This window comes from Cynocephalus volans, chromosome 2 (genome assembly GCF_027409185.1).
Source record: "Cynocephalus volans isolate mCynVol1 chromosome 2, mCynVol1.pri, whole genome shotgun sequence".
NCBI classification, from domain to species: Eukaryota; Metazoa; Chordata; class Mammalia; order Dermoptera; family Cynocephalidae; genus Cynocephalus; species Cynocephalus volans.
The window spans coordinates 61,597,092-61,612,495 of record NC_084461.1 but is presented as its reverse complement, the minus strand read 5'-3'; the positions used below and the strand labels follow the sequence as shown (position 1 = coordinate 61,612,495).

Here is a 15,404-nt window from a genome sequence, read left to right as displayed (position 1 = left end):
GTAACGGCGCATACTCACGAGACCCACGCAGCCCGTTGTCGCAGAGGCGGCGAGGAGATCCGGAGGAGGAGGAGTGGCCGGAAGAGCTTGAGGCCTGCGCTGGTGACCCAGAGCGGCCAACTAAAATGACCCTGTCTCCGTAGTATTTGGGCAGGATGGACCGTAGAGCGTAAGACATTAAAAAAAAAAAAAAAAAAAAAAAAAGAACGAAGAAAGAAACCCTGGAAGTCCTGATGCGGCACGTTTTTTTGCCAGAAGGTGAAAGAAGAAATCGGAAGTGACGTCGTGGCCAAAACAAGCCCGATCTTGGGGGCCTGTGCTCAATCTGTGACCGCAGATGGAAAGGCCCGACTCGCTCTCTGCTGTCAAAGGTGGTCGCAAGGTTCTGCGCGCCCACTCGGTCGGCCTCTTGCCCTTGTCCCCGGGATCCGCTCACCACGGGTGAGCGAGTTTCAGCCTGGGATTTTTCCGGCACAGCTAGCCGGTGGCGACAGAGCGGACTTCCCTCCTTACAAGCGTCTCCCCTCCAGCGGGCTCCTGTCCTGGGACGCCGAGACACCTGTCGCCAGTGAGGCATCATTCGTTTTCATAGCACTTTCCTCTCGTAGGACAATTCCAGGATAATGGAGAACCAGGGTGGGAGCGAGGAAGGGGCTCCTGTTATTAGCATTCACTGGGGCTAGCACAGTTGCCCACTCTACCTCGTGAGGCTCTCTCTCCCTTCATGCCTGCGCTCTGACAGAAGTGATCGTAGCTATCTTTGGCCTTACCCCTTTTTTCTCACAGCTTCCTCTGTTCAGTCTTTTTTCCCCTCCCTCTCCTATTCTTCAAAATTTTGGCTTACAAATCAACTTTGCCTCTCCATTCTAGAGTAGTGCCAAGATAAACGTTCTGTTTCCAACCACTCCCCGCCAAGCAAACTTGCTGTTCTCCCGTCAAAGACGAGTATCGTCTATAAACTCTGATTTATAATTTGGAAGCTGTTTAAAGCTGGAAAGAATATTAAAATGCCTATTTCAACACTTTATTTTACAGATGAATAAATCTCAAAAAATTTATATGATTTATCTGTCCAGGGTTGCACAGTTAGTTGGTGGCAATGTTGGGAATGGAAAGCCAGATCTAATCAGCAAATGTTTGTTGAGCATTTCTCGGTCATTTCAGGGTAGAAAAGAAAAGGAAAAACTGTTAAAGTTCAGACCAGGAAACATTTATGGAGCACCTTCTAGGACCGAATACTGTTTTGTGTACAAAGATTAGTAAGAGTGGTCCCCATCCTAGAGGAGTTTTCAATTTAGTGGGAGTTTAAATTGAAATTTTCAAGGCAATGGTAAATGCTGAAGTACAGATATATGCAGGGTGCTGAGAGAGCTCAGGGGACATGCACTTAGCCCACCCCTGGGTTAGAGGGTTGGGGAGATGGTTCTTCCCTCAGGCCAGACAATTCATATTGTGCAATTCCTTTTAAGGACCCATGGACCTCTGCATTGCACTTACATCTCCATTTGAATCACTGAACTAATTTTCTGTTCCGGTTTCCTTCTTTTCTCTAAAGTGTATTAACTTTTTTTTTTTTTTACCATGTGTTACTTCTTAAACTCTCCTCCAGTGGATTAATTTAGTGCTGCTGCTTGTCTTAATGGTCATGGGTGCTGGAGTCAAAAGAGTGGATATGTCTCTTATAATACATGCACTTCCTTTTCTCCTTTCTAGGGTGCACACGGTGATTACCTGTCCTGCCTACTCAAAGGATTGTTATAAGGATCAATCTTTGAAAATGTTTTTAAAACTGTAAACAGTGGTCAACTGTAAAATGTTATGGTTTGCCGGCCCCTGCCCCACTGTGATTCTAATGCATTTTTCTCTATTAATTCCAATTTTAAATCACCTTGCACCCTGTCAAAATTTCTAAGAACCAATAAACCCTATCATGAAAAAATTAACTGGATATTATTAATTTTCTTCCTGTCTCAAGTGATTATATACATCTGGGACAATTACATATCTTGGGAAGCCAATCCATAATCTACACACTTTATTTTTTATAAAAATGTATAGTAAGTTGCTAATGCTTGATCTGAACAAAAACTGATAAATAAATCTTGAGTTCATCAAAACCAAAGCTTTGTAAAGTCTTTCACTGTCTAGGAATCACAGATGTTATAGATAACAATAGTAATAAACTTGGATACAACACGAATTATATGTTAAATTCAACCTGAGAGCCACTTATATAAACATAGTGTGTTTTAAAAATAAACCTCAGGTAAGAGCTTAAAGTTTTAACATGTAAGTTTATTTTCATTGTTAGCCTGATCTTTTATCCATTTGGCTATGTTCAGGTATAGGAAAGGGGAGAAACAACTAAAATTTGTTGAAATGTAGTGGCAGAGATGAGAATGTTACTGTATATCATTTGGTTTTCACCAGGATCCTGTAAGGTTAATGGTGGTATTCCTATTTTACAAATGAGACAGGCATAAGAGAAGTTGAGTAACATGTACAGGTCATGCAGCTAATAAATGGTGAAGTTTAGATTTGTATCCAGGTTTTTCAATTTCTGAACATTGTATACTTTCTATTAGGTTATAGGTGCACATAAGAGTACTGATTGAAAGTGACTACTTTGTGTACTTTTACCTAAATTGATACAATACTTTTAATTTTCTAATTTTTTCTTGCAGATTTTTTAATATCCAGATTCCAAGAGTACACTGGATACTGCTCTATAAAACCAAGAGGAAGTCATGAAGAAATGTTTTAATTGAGTCTACAGTGAAAATTATGGCTACATCAGCAAATCTGGATATTGGAGCCCAACTGATAGTGGAAGAGTGTCCCAGCAGTTATAGTCTAACTGGCATGCCAGACGTTAAAATAGAACATCCACTGGACCCAAATTCAGAAGAAGGATCAGCTCAGGGTGTTGCCATGGGAATGAAATTCATATTGCCTAACCGATTCGATATGAATGTGTGTTCTCGATTTGTGAAGTCCTTAAATGAAGAGGATAGTAAAAACATTCAAGATCAGGTTAACTCTGACCTGGAGGTGGCATCTGTCCTATTTAAAGGTTGAAAGTTATGGTATAAATATCTACATTTGATTTTGGTTTTGTTTACTTGGGTGTGTGTTTTTTGGTTTTTTGTTTTTGTTTTTGTTTTTCTTCTGATCAAGAGATTTTGAGTTTGGGAAGAGAGTTTGGAAGTCATGTTTAGTATGATTTTCTAGAATCTCACAGAAACTAAAATTAAATAATTTCATGTTATATAATGCTTAAAGGAAGTACATGTTGATTTTTTAAAAATTTCTTTCCTAACCTTTGTTTATTTACAAATTCTCTAATGAAGTTCCTTATTTTAAGATCAGGGAAAAAAAATTCTTGTGTCTTTTAGAAATGAATTAGCTTAATATTCCCTGTTCCATGAATATTTAATTTGCTGTAGCTTCCTTTGCTTTAATATAGTAAAGTCTGTCATAATGCTGTAGATTTACTGAATAATAAAACTAATGTCTTAGAATGAAATTGCTCAAGATTAATACATTTTTTATTCTGGAATTTTTACTATAGTAGTATAGAGTTTTATGACAAAACTAGTATCACTTGATAAACAGTTGAGTTGAAGCTATTATACCTCATGTATTTCTTTTTTAATATAGACATTGACATAGAACTCTTATTGAAATGCTTTGTCCATAAGCATTTAAATAAGCTTAAAACAATGTTTTACTGTGTTTACATTTTTTTACTTAGCTGAATGCAATATCCATACATCTCCTTCTCCGGGAATTCAAGTAAGGCATGTCTACACCCCCTCTACAACAAAACATTTCTCACCCATAAAACAGTCAACTACTTTAACCAACAAACACAGAGGAAATGAGGTCTCTACCACACCTCTATTAGCAAATTGTAAGTATTTGCTACTGATGTATTGAAATATTTTTATTACTAATATAATTGTTTCAGGAGTTTGGCTTTGAAACACTATTTCCATCTAATGCATGTTCTCTGGATAAAGAAAATGTGGTATATATACACAGTGAAATGCTATTTAGCCTTAAATAAGAAGGGAATTCTGTCATTTGCGACAACATTGATGAACCTGGAGGACATTATGCTAACTAAGTAAATAAACCAAGCACAGAAAAGCAAATACCACAGGATCTTACATTGAAATATAAAAAAGTAGAAGGCAGAAGTAGAGTATACAGTGGTGGTTACCAGAAGCTGAGGGAGAGAAATGAATGGGAAAAGGGGAGATTTTGATCAAAGGTACAAAGGTTCAGCTAGACAAGAGGAATAAGCTTCGATGACATATTGCACAGAATGGTGACTTTAATAAACAGTGATGCATCATATATTTCAAAATTGCTAAAAGAATAGATTTTAAATGTTTTCACCACAAAAAAATAAGTATGTGAGATGATGGATTTGTTAGATTGATTTAATCATTTCACAATGTAAACACATATCAAAGCATCACATTGCAGTTCATAAATATATACAATTATTTGTCAACTAAAAATGAAAATTTTTAAATAAATAAATGCTTATTCTCTTTCTGAAAGCTTAAGTGATGTTCTAGTAGTTTTAGTAACTTAAAACTTTTTCATTTATGAGAATACTTCAAAAAGTTCATGGAAAAATAGAATTAAAAGAATACAAATCTTTCCAGGAACTTTTTGAAGAACCCTTGTATTACTGCATTTTAAAATATTTCATGTTTTATATTTCTTTGTTGAGAACAAATACAGATTGAAATATTATTAAAATCTTTATAGTTTATCTATAAAAACAATGAGTTATTTTGAACTCTGCAAATTAAGACATCAGTATTTTTGTGTTCTTGAAGTGCAAAGCCTCATATTTACTTATTAAGTAGATCACTGATCAACAGATGATTTTGTAGTAAAAGCTGAGTGATTTGTACTCTAATTTTGAATTTGAATATAAAATATGAATTTGAAACCACCTTTTTAAAAACTTTGAATCCACATTTTTTAAAATGTAGAATCATTCTAGAGGAAATAAATGAATTAAAGTTTTCATATTTAAACTAGAAAATATTCTGTACAGTATGAATACGTTAATCAGAGAAAACCAGTTAGCAATTTGATGTTAGTAACTGTATTTGGGAATATAATATAAATGTATCTTTATATTAATACATGGTGAAGTCTTTATCTTTACTTTTTTTTTTTTTTTTTTTGGCGCTGGCTGGTATAGGGATCCAAACCCTTCCTTGACCTTGGTGTTGTCAGCATCAAGTTCTCCCAAGTGAGCTAACAGGCCAGCCCACTCTCTTTACTTTAGAAATACTAAATCCCTCCTGATTTCTGAATCACATGCTGTAGCAGTTAAGCCAGGAAGAGCATTCCTCTAGGACTCTCACCTCATCTATTGACCATTAATAGTTTACTTAAATAAATTTGTATATGCCTCCTAATTGCTTTCCTTTCTGTATTAAGGCCATACAGTCATATCACTGAAGTCAACAATCAATCAAGTCCTACTAATTTTTAAGGAGAACTCTCATAGAACAATGCCTGTTCAACCATAAAATTTTTGAGCTGAAAATAAATACCTAGAGATCATCTGGTTCACAGCCCTCATGTTACAGACAAAAAGTGTTTAATTGGTTATCCAAGATCACACAGCTAATTAGCCACAGCTAGGCCTACACGCAAGATTTTATTTTTAAGGCTAGTTTTCCTCACTCCTACTAATGAAAAACCCATGGAGTTTTAAAATAAGAATATTTAGGACTTGAATAGAGTCAATAATAAGACAAAAGGAGTATCTTTTAGACCTATCCTCCTCATAAGTTTGGATACAGAAATAGCATTTTAAAAATTAAGTACCTAAACCATTTCTTCAGAATAAATCTCATTGATAATAACGATTTGCAGATGTCAGAATTACTTTAAATGAACATATAAGAGTCAATTCTCAATTATAGGATGGGTATTTGTAATGTTAGGATATACTTTAAGTTAAATTTTTATGGTGATAGTTTTTATTTGGGAAAAGAAAATTGTGGCACAAACATGAACGATGGGATGATGAAAGTGTACCCTACAGATATACATGAAGCATTTTATGGTATTGTTTTAGCTTTGTCTGTTCACCAGTTGGCTGCTCAGGGAGAGATGCTCTACCTGGCTACTCGTATTGAACAAGGTAATAGCCTATTTTTTAATATTTATTTAAAACAAATTCAATAGAATTTATTACATTTGGTTTGTTTTTTTTAATATTGGAAAGAATAAAGACAAAAACAAATAGTTGCATAATCTCACCAGTTAACCCAATGGACAGTACAAAAAGTAAAGTATAAAGGTTATAACTTTCTTTACCACAATGTTCTGTTCTCCAAAAGAAAACATATACGTTTTTTATATCTTCAGAAAATTTTTGTTTACATTATGGGTAATATGTGAGAATGTGTATATGGTTGTTATTTATACAAGAGGGGAAATATTGTACACAGTACGTTGCACTTTACTTTTTACACTTAATATTTGGAGAGCTTTCTGTGTAAGCACATGAAAATCTAGTTACTTTTAATAGTTCCATAATTTTGTATTGTATTGCATATATATATACTATTTTTTTTATTTTTAAGCCATACCGCTGGTGATGGTTGATTCTAGTTTGTTGCTATTAAATATCAATACTGTTGGCATTCTTTTTAAGTATATCCGTAGCATACATTTCCACAAGTAGATTTGCTGGGTCAAAGTGTAAGAATTTTTATATACATTGCTGGATGTTTGTCCTCACACCATAGCTAGAGTTATTTCCCATACTCTCATTGATACGGGATATATCAGACTCTAATTTTTGCTACTCTGATGGGTGAAAAATGGTATCTCATAGTAGTTTCATTTAGGTTTTTTAATTATGGTCTATTTGAATTTCTTTTGTGTGAACTGCCTGCTATATGTTGGTATATGAACTCTATCTAAATTAAGGAAATTAGCTTTTATTGTTTATGTTGCATATAGTTTTCTCCAGCTTGTCACTTTTCCTTTGACTTTCTTTATGATGTTTTCAGACAAAGGCGTAACATTTTTAAGTAGTTAATTTACTTTCTTCTTTGTCACTTCTGGGTCTTATATCCTGCTTAGAAAGGATTTCTGACTCCAATATTATAAATAAATTCACCCATTTCTTATTCTACAACGTCTGTGGTTTCCTTTTTTTAATTTCAATCTTTGACTCATATGGAATATATTTTGGTGTAATGAAGTGAAGATAGAGCTTTACTTTTATTTTCATTTTTCATAAAGTTAGCCAGTTGTCCCAACATTGTTTATTGAATATAGGAGCATGGTCAAAGTTTTATTTTTTTCTTAATCATGTCATTCTTTTGTAAGAAAGACTTAATGTAATCATTATATTTCTGTTCAAAAATATTTGGAGATTTCATTTGCAACCTACGAAATAAGGTTAGGGAAAAAAGCTGTGGACTTTGTAACTAGTAGACTAAATCTAGGTAATAAAATGGGGCTCAATCTTCATTCACATATTAAGTAGCAAACCATGAGAATAAGTGAAATTCACAGGCAGCAATGTTAGCTATAGAGCGGAAGATAGCTTTAATAAGATTTTGGAGTTTTTATAATAATACATATTTATGTAATTCTAAGGGCTATCATACGATTTCATTTTTATCGTGATTGTCCCAACTACATATCGAGATGAAGGTATTCAGTGTAGTGGAGAAATTAAGTGACTCGCCCAGGATCACACTGCTGGAAAGTGACAGAGCCAGGATGCAAATTCTGGTCTCCTGATTCTGAGACCAGTGTTCTGTTGACTGCCTCGTAACTAGCATTATGTCATGTCTGGTACTTTTATACTTTAAATAATATGCTGTATGAACTCAGCTTTGTATATTGAGGCACACTTTAATACATTCAGATGGCAAATTACAATAGCACATAATAGGACTTCAGGAACAAAAGTCAGCACAAAGTGAACTTCACTGAGTAATATAATCAACTTTTTGGAATGTTAGTATTTTCATAGTGATATCAATATGTCGTTAAATTAGATCACAAAAATTGCTTTTCTTTTAACTAGAAAATGTTATCAATCACACGGATGAAGAAGGATTTACTCCTCTGATGTGGGCTGCAGCACACGGGCAAATAGCTGTGGTAGAGTTTCTACTTCAGAATGTAAGGAAAATGCCTCAGAAAATGTATATGTACAGTTATATAAGTTCAGTTAAGTCTTCAGTAAAGTTTTTGTATCTCCAAAGAGCTAAATATGACAGAGGATACAAAAAAATTTTTTAATGCTTTTCATATTCTTGTGGAACTTGGACCTAGTTGGGAAGACAAGACTGATCATACATGAAACAGTGAAAAATAACTTGATGCCCAGCCCCCTTAAGTGCAACGGGAACAAAAGTACTGTCTGCTGTGCAGGAGAAGTCTTCATGGATGAGCTGTGACTTGACTCCAGAGTGAAAGCATAGTTAGGATTAAGATAGACAGGGGGAGGTAGGAGGAAGGCATCCAAACAATCTTGATAACAAGGACATCATAAATAAAGTTTCCATTATTTATTAATTCTACATTACCTGACTTAAGTGTTGAACTGTAATTACTACTGACAGAAATAACAATATTCTTGTTTAAATTAATTGAAAAGGCTTTTATCTCCCCTTCCCACACCAGGGTGCTGATCCCCAACTTTTAGGAAAAGGTCGAGAAAGTGCACTGTCATTGGCCTGTAGTAAAGGTTATACAGATATTGTCAAAATGCTGCTTGATTGTGGAGTTGATGTGAATGAATATGACTGGGTGAGTCTACGATACTGAATTTAAAATTACGATAACAAATTCTAAAATTTATTTGGTTTGGGGAAGATATAATAAATGTTATTAAACACATGGAAGAATAATTAAATAATTTAATTAACTGAATATCTGGAAGAAAAAGTTAATGTCATAAACTCAGTTCTTAGTTCTGATCTAAGTATTCTGCACAAAATGTTAAAATGATGTTAATCTACTTTTACATGTCCAATTCTTAGTAAAACCTCACAGCAGCATTAAATTACTTGAATATTGCTTACCCTGAAAAACTCTCAATCACCTTTTCCATTTACAGAATGGAGGGACACCTTTGCTTTATGCTGTACATGGAAATCATGTGAAATGTGTAAAGATGCTCTTAGGTAAGCAGATAAAAGTAAAAGTTATTTAGAAAATGCCATGGGAAGACTACTTTTTTCAACCTGGCCTCCCCTGGTATTACTTAGGAGAATCAGAAACTATTGCTAAGTACATTGATCCTGCTGCTGTTCACCCCTCAAACACCTACTACCATTGAGTTTCCACATGAGAAACAGCTCCGTCACACACCACATCAGCAATTGGAGATTTATCCTTGTGGCTTTCATTTGGGGGTTCCCATTTGAATCCAGTGTTTTCTCCATCTACAGTGTCTTTATGCATATGTTCTGTCTTCAGTTGTTGATGAGTTTCAGCCACTCTAGATCATGTCTATTTGTTTGAAGTGGCTCCCCTGCAATACACCAAAGTGAATTCTGTATACCCCATGTATTCTGTACTTTATCAGACCATCCTGAAAATACCCTCCAAATTTGCTGAAAATCTGCCCCGGCTATTTGCACATGAGAAAGTAATAGATAAACATATCCACATTTTCATTTTATTTATGTAGATTTTTCTATTTTGGTATAGAAAATGGAGCTGACCCAACAATTGAAACCGACTCTGGATATAATTCTATGGATTTAGCTGTAGCTCTGGGCTACAGAAGTGGTAAGTATTTTAGAACTTGGGTTTCATTTTAGTAAAGCTCTGTAAATAGTATAAGCCAGTGGTCCAAATCATTTTTACCACTTGAGTCATAAAACATGTTATCCTAACTCCCAGCATATACAAGGGCACTTCAAAAAAGTTTATGAAAAGATTTGTATTATATTTCAATTCCATTTTCCCACGAACTTTTTGAAGTACCCTTGTACTTTTAACTGTGGGGCAAAGTCAACAAATTCCTACATAGTTTAGAAACAAGTTTGTTACTGTACTTTTCATCAACCCAAATAATTAGTTACTGGAGAAGAAGTGCACACCTACTTAATAAGATTTATTTAATAGTTTCTTATCAAACTATTTATAGAACAACATTAGAACAACCTTGTATTCTGGAATCTCCTTCAGTTTCAGTAGAGATGAAGACACAGAAAGTCCAGTAACCTGGACAACTACTAAGTCAGTGACAGACTAAATTTTAAGTTTTTTTAAGTATTGCCCTGCACTGTTGCCCTCAGACTATGAGTGTATCCTACCTAGAAACAACCTTATTTTAGGAAAAAATTGGGGATGTTAAGTTAAATTTGATATATTTTTTAAAATTTTGTATGATATTGAATGCCTATCTGTTCTAGTTCAACAGGTTATTGAATCACATTTTTTGAAGCTGCTTCAAAATATCAAGGAGTAGACATAGTCATCAAAAATGTTGTCTGCCCTGCCATTTACTTTTACAAATGATAGTTTTGTTTACTTATAAATTTTTACCTCAGTTGCAATATTTACTGATTTTTAGTAAGTTTTAATAAATATTTCTCTGAGTAATTCACTGGTTTATAATAAATTTAATGTTGATGCTTTTTTTATAGATGTTTTACTGCATATTTAAAAGTATAAATTAATGTTTCATGGTATGTAAATTTTTATGGTACATATAGTTATCTGTCTTTGTATCAAGTGTTGTAATTTGACATTTTCAGAAATTATTCTGCCCTATTCATCTTCATTCTTGTATTAACTCATTGACTTTATATAGGGTTTGCTATAAACCCATTTTAAAAATGCTGTTATTGTTGAATTTAAAAAGTGCACAGTGTGATTGTTTACAAAGTGGTATTATAAGTAAATAAAGTACTTTTTATGTCAGTTTTCATACTAGTTTTTTAATTATCTAAGATTATTAAGGGTTTCTTCAGGATTTTTAGATTAACCATTATGCCCTACCAGGATACTTCATTAGATCAAACAATATATGTAATTAAAATAAATTGAAAGCAAATCAGTCAATCAACAAAGACTTATTGATTGCCATTTCTAGTAGTCTATTTAGAATATTCTTCTCTTGTAAGTAAGTTTTTCAGTAGGAAAAGTCCTCTGTGAAAGAAAAGTCAATTCTTCAATACAGTGAAATGCTCTTTAATACTACTAGAGAGGTGCTATAAACTCATGTTTCACCAAAGTCTAGAAGAGAGAGCCATGGGCTAGACATTGATTTGACCACCGAGTGTAGCACTTGACTTAAATCACTTCATCTGGAAAATAGATATTTTACCAGTTATATTTTGGTTGTAAGCCACATAAACTTGATCTGGCTGATTTAAGCAAAAGGGAATTAATGGAAAGAGACAGAATGTTAGGAAAAGCTGAATGAGCAGGCAGTCCCAAGGAATGAAAGTAGGCTAGGGATCTCAGTCAGGAAACCATGGCCAGTCATTTTGGATGCTCTTATTATAATGTTTAGTTTTAAATGCCTTTATCCTTCTGCTCAGGATTTAAATTCTCAGGAAGCAGAAATCTGTTTAGCATGGCATATAAATGTACCACTATACGGAGTTAATGGAAGAAGGGGATGAGTGATTAACAATGTCTGCCATTGCTCCCAGACCACGTGGAATGCAGGAGGCAAAGGCTGCCTAAAGGAAAACCAGGGGAAAAAGAAAAACAATAGATGTTCATTCCAAATGCAATCTAAATAGTATGTGAAAATGGTGCTAGTGTCTCCCCACTGTCAGTAAGATACACTGTATACTTTAAATTGATTTCCTAGCACTATTGATGGATTTAAAAACCATAAATAACCTAAACCTAAAACAATTTACCCTTCCATTTGGCTCCTTTTCTTATTAATGGTACTTATCCATGAAGTGTTTGTTCCTGTTCATATTAAACAGCAACAAAATCTAATGATCCATTTGGGCACATCATGCTAATTATTGCTTGCAAATACTTTTCCCTACTAAAGAGCAACCAAACAACCGATGCTGGAATTAAATATAGAATAACCACTTCACCCCTAGTCTGACTCAACGGTTGACAACCAACAGATCTCAGAGAATATCTTTCTTTAAGGACAGTCCAATTTCCAGTTCTGCCACCATTTAGCCTCAGTTCCCTGATAATATACCCTAGAAAATTTCCGTAAGAAACAGACACTAATACAAGTTAACGAAAATGACAGGAATGATATTTAAGGGTCAGTTATAAAACTCCTCTTTTAAAAATCAAATACCATGGCCAAGGGCTTCGGCCACACCCCCCTGACATCTGCATCCAGCCCAGGAATGACCAAGCTGCCGCTGGAAGCCCCCTGGTCTCCCCTGCCAGAATGAGGGGGTGCCACAGGTCTCGACCACACCCTCCCTCCTTCCTCCTTCTACCCTATTTCCCTCCCCCTTTCCTTCTCCCTCTAACCCGCAACTGCTCTGCAACATCTTAGAATGTAAAAAATATATATTAATAAATAAATATATATATATTTTAAAATCTAATACCATTTAGGTAGTGTTTATGGATTGCCCAGATATTTATATGGAGTTAGGTACCAGACGCTGTAGACACTGTCCTGCCATCAAGACTCACTGCCTAGTATTGGGAGTCATTACCACCACAGTGTGAAATACACTGATAAAGAATAATTTTCAAATGGTTAAAAACCATTATTCTCATGTAAATATAAAATGAACACCTGTCAAAGATTTTATTTATTCAATTAGCAAGGGAACCAGCATGACATCAAAACTTATTCCAAGAGCATTAGAAAAGCCAGGTACTCTAGGCAATGTTAGTGTAATATTGCTGAGTTAGATGTAAATCTGGTTAATGTCCAACAAAGCCATAAACCATAACCTTTGAAGTTATCTTTTCCACTGGATGGCTTTCTCCCCAGTTTGAAATTGAAAGGATGTGCCTCTCTTGTTTTTTTGTTTTTAAGTTTCAGACAATTTTTCTGACAGTCTCTCACCTTGGAATCATAAATAACATTCAAAGATGATTCTTGATCACAGGAAGGCTGGTTTTGTCAGGTTTGGCCTGATTATTTATATATATGTAGCAGTTCAACTATACAGGCCTCAATTTTCTTTGCAAAATCTGGAGCCCTAGGTTATTAGGCAACTACTAAGGCCAAAAATAATTATCCTTATATTCAGAAGCTTTCATAAAGAATCTCAGACTTTTAAAAGCCCCCATTATTTGCTCCTCTATCCCAAGGCTAGGGCCCAAAGCCCAAGAAACTGTACCAGATTTTACCTACAGTGTCAGTACATCAGTACAATTTCTTCTCTTCTTGAAATCTGTCTGCAAAATTTGCTAAAGTCCCTGGCTTTTAAGGAAGTGACCTTCCTCACCACTGGTAAGCCTGGGACATGGAGGCAAGCACCAAGGCCAGTTTGAGAGGAGGACTTTGGCTCCACATATAGTCAACCCCTTGTTCCTTAACTTAAACTTCTTATTCTGATTAGGAGCATCATTTCAATTATGACCCTCTGGGTATGGCTTTGGTTGAGCAATCTATTTGTCCAGTAATATCTTGGTAAAAAGAAGGACAGATTCTTATTGAACCTGTGCAAATAACTATTTTGTCATGGCAAGTAAGGAGTCTCACTAAAAGTGTTTCTGAATCCTGAGGAAGTCAGTGAGAATCAGATACTATTTTACAATGTTTCATTTTAGTTTACTTACACAGTCAATTAACTTGAAGGTCAGAGATTGTTTAAGATGAAAGAGGAAGGGCTTCCTTGTGTATCCATAAAAAATAAAACATCAAAAGCAAAATGATATTCCACACAAACAACCATAATAAAAATTTCCCTCTTCCATTCAGTCAGTCCTTTGTAATTAATTCTTATTTCTCAGGATCTTGGGACAAGAAGTGTGCTGCCGTAAAAGTACGTCTGGACTGAAGGAAATCTTTGGAATCTTGGAATCCATAAATTCTGACTCAGTCTACTGGTACAGTTGAAAGGTGTTTAAGCGATGTCAGCCAAGAATCCTGTACCCAAGAGTCTATTATTTTAGTACCAGTGGTCAAGAATAGATGATACTCTAGCTCTCTTTTCTACAACGCTTTCTACAAGGCTCTGACACTTAGAGGCTTTAAGCTTAGAGGAGAATCTTCAGACAAGCATCTGATAAAAGCAGAAATGATAATGAAACTGAATGACTGTCATTAGTGAAAGGAGGAAAGTAAAATTCTCTATTGTGGAACTCTACATAATTATTTCATAAAAAATTGACCAATATTTCCCCCGAGGGTAAGAACAAATCTCCAGGGCCTTTCCATAAAATGTACAATATCTTAAATATTTATAATAGCATTTTACCCATACAAACTTAACCTCGGGAAGGCTAAATGTTGTTTCTGACTTGACAATTCTATTCATGCTGTTCTTTTATTAGTATTGAGCTAATTGAGAAATATGGAAAACACCATATAAACCTGATTGTTTCCAGCATCCCTCCTTTTTTAAAGTGAAATAATCTTTGTAGTCTTCCAAGAGCCCTCTAGGAAATCTCAAAGATAGTTGTAAGTATACAAGATATCCTGGAAATAGCTCTTTTCTAAATTTAGAATCTGATCTTGGGAGGCAAAATTTTAAAAAGTTACCAGAGAAGATTTAGACACTATTTAAATGTAGCATGACTGCTGAGAAATAAAAGTTGGTTACCTATTTAATCAAAATGACAATAAAATATTTTTTAGATCAACATAGAAGAAGACAGCACAATTATAAGAAACTTAGCGCTTCTACTACTGAGGAAACTTTGCTTTTTACTTATTTTTTAAATAATCAAGGGTGTGATAAGTCAACACAAAGCAGAGAAACTATTCTGGTGCATGTACGTAAATAATCAGGCCGAACCTAACAAGACCAGACTTCTTTTGATCAAAAATCATCTTTGAGGAACAAAATTCTGCCATTCGCAGCAACATGGATGAACTTAGAGAAAATTATGTTAAGTGAAATAAGCCAGAAAGAGAAATACCACATGTTCTCACTAATAAGTAGGAGCTGGAAAACAAACAAAAAAAGAAACAAAAAAATCATCTTTGCATTTTTCTCCAATTTCTGCTATCTGTACACATTACACAAAAGGTAAAGAATAACTTTTTACTGCCACTGGGTAAGAGCTCTAAGATCAATTTATCATTTTAACAGAGAGAAAACAAAATTCTAGCTTTGCATTAATGTAAAATTTGTTAAAGTTTTGAAAGCTCCTTTATTTTCTCTTAAAGCACCTTGTATACGTGGTCATCATAACTGAGAGAAATTTGCCAAAATTCTAACACATTTATATACCTTCTTTTCAGTGGTATTATAAAC

General features: G+C 34.6%; 1 protein-coding gene across 3 annotated transcripts; it reads left to right on the top strand.

Annotated features, from left to right (window-relative positions):
• The first annotated feature begins 57 nt into the window (after positions 1–57).
• On the top strand, positions 58–14,417 carry ANKRA2 (ankyrin repeat family A member 2). 3 transcript variants are annotated; one of them, XM_063085865.1, is made up of 9 exons: positions 58–568; positions 2,685–3,073; positions 3,755–3,913; positions 6,119–6,184; positions 8,093–8,190; positions 8,695–8,820; positions 9,131–9,197; positions 9,727–9,807; positions 13,936–14,417. In XM_063085865.1, exons 2-9 carry the CDS (start codon positions 2,785–2,787, stop codon positions 13,980–13,982), a joined length of 933 nt encoding a protein of 310 aa, XP_062941935.1. In that variant the 5' UTR covers positions 58–568; positions 2,685–2,784; the 3' UTR covers positions 13,983–14,417. The 3 variants fall into 3 exon arrangements, with proteins under 3 accessions (XP_062941935.1, XP_062941934.1, XP_062941933.1); XM_063085864.1 differs by lacking the exon at positions 13,936–14,417 and adding an exon at positions 10,437–10,683 and having other exon boundaries at positions 58–441; XM_063085863.1 differs by lacking the exon at positions 13,936–14,417 and adding an exon at positions 10,437–10,683.
• Positions 14,418–15,404: the final 987 nt, after the last annotated feature.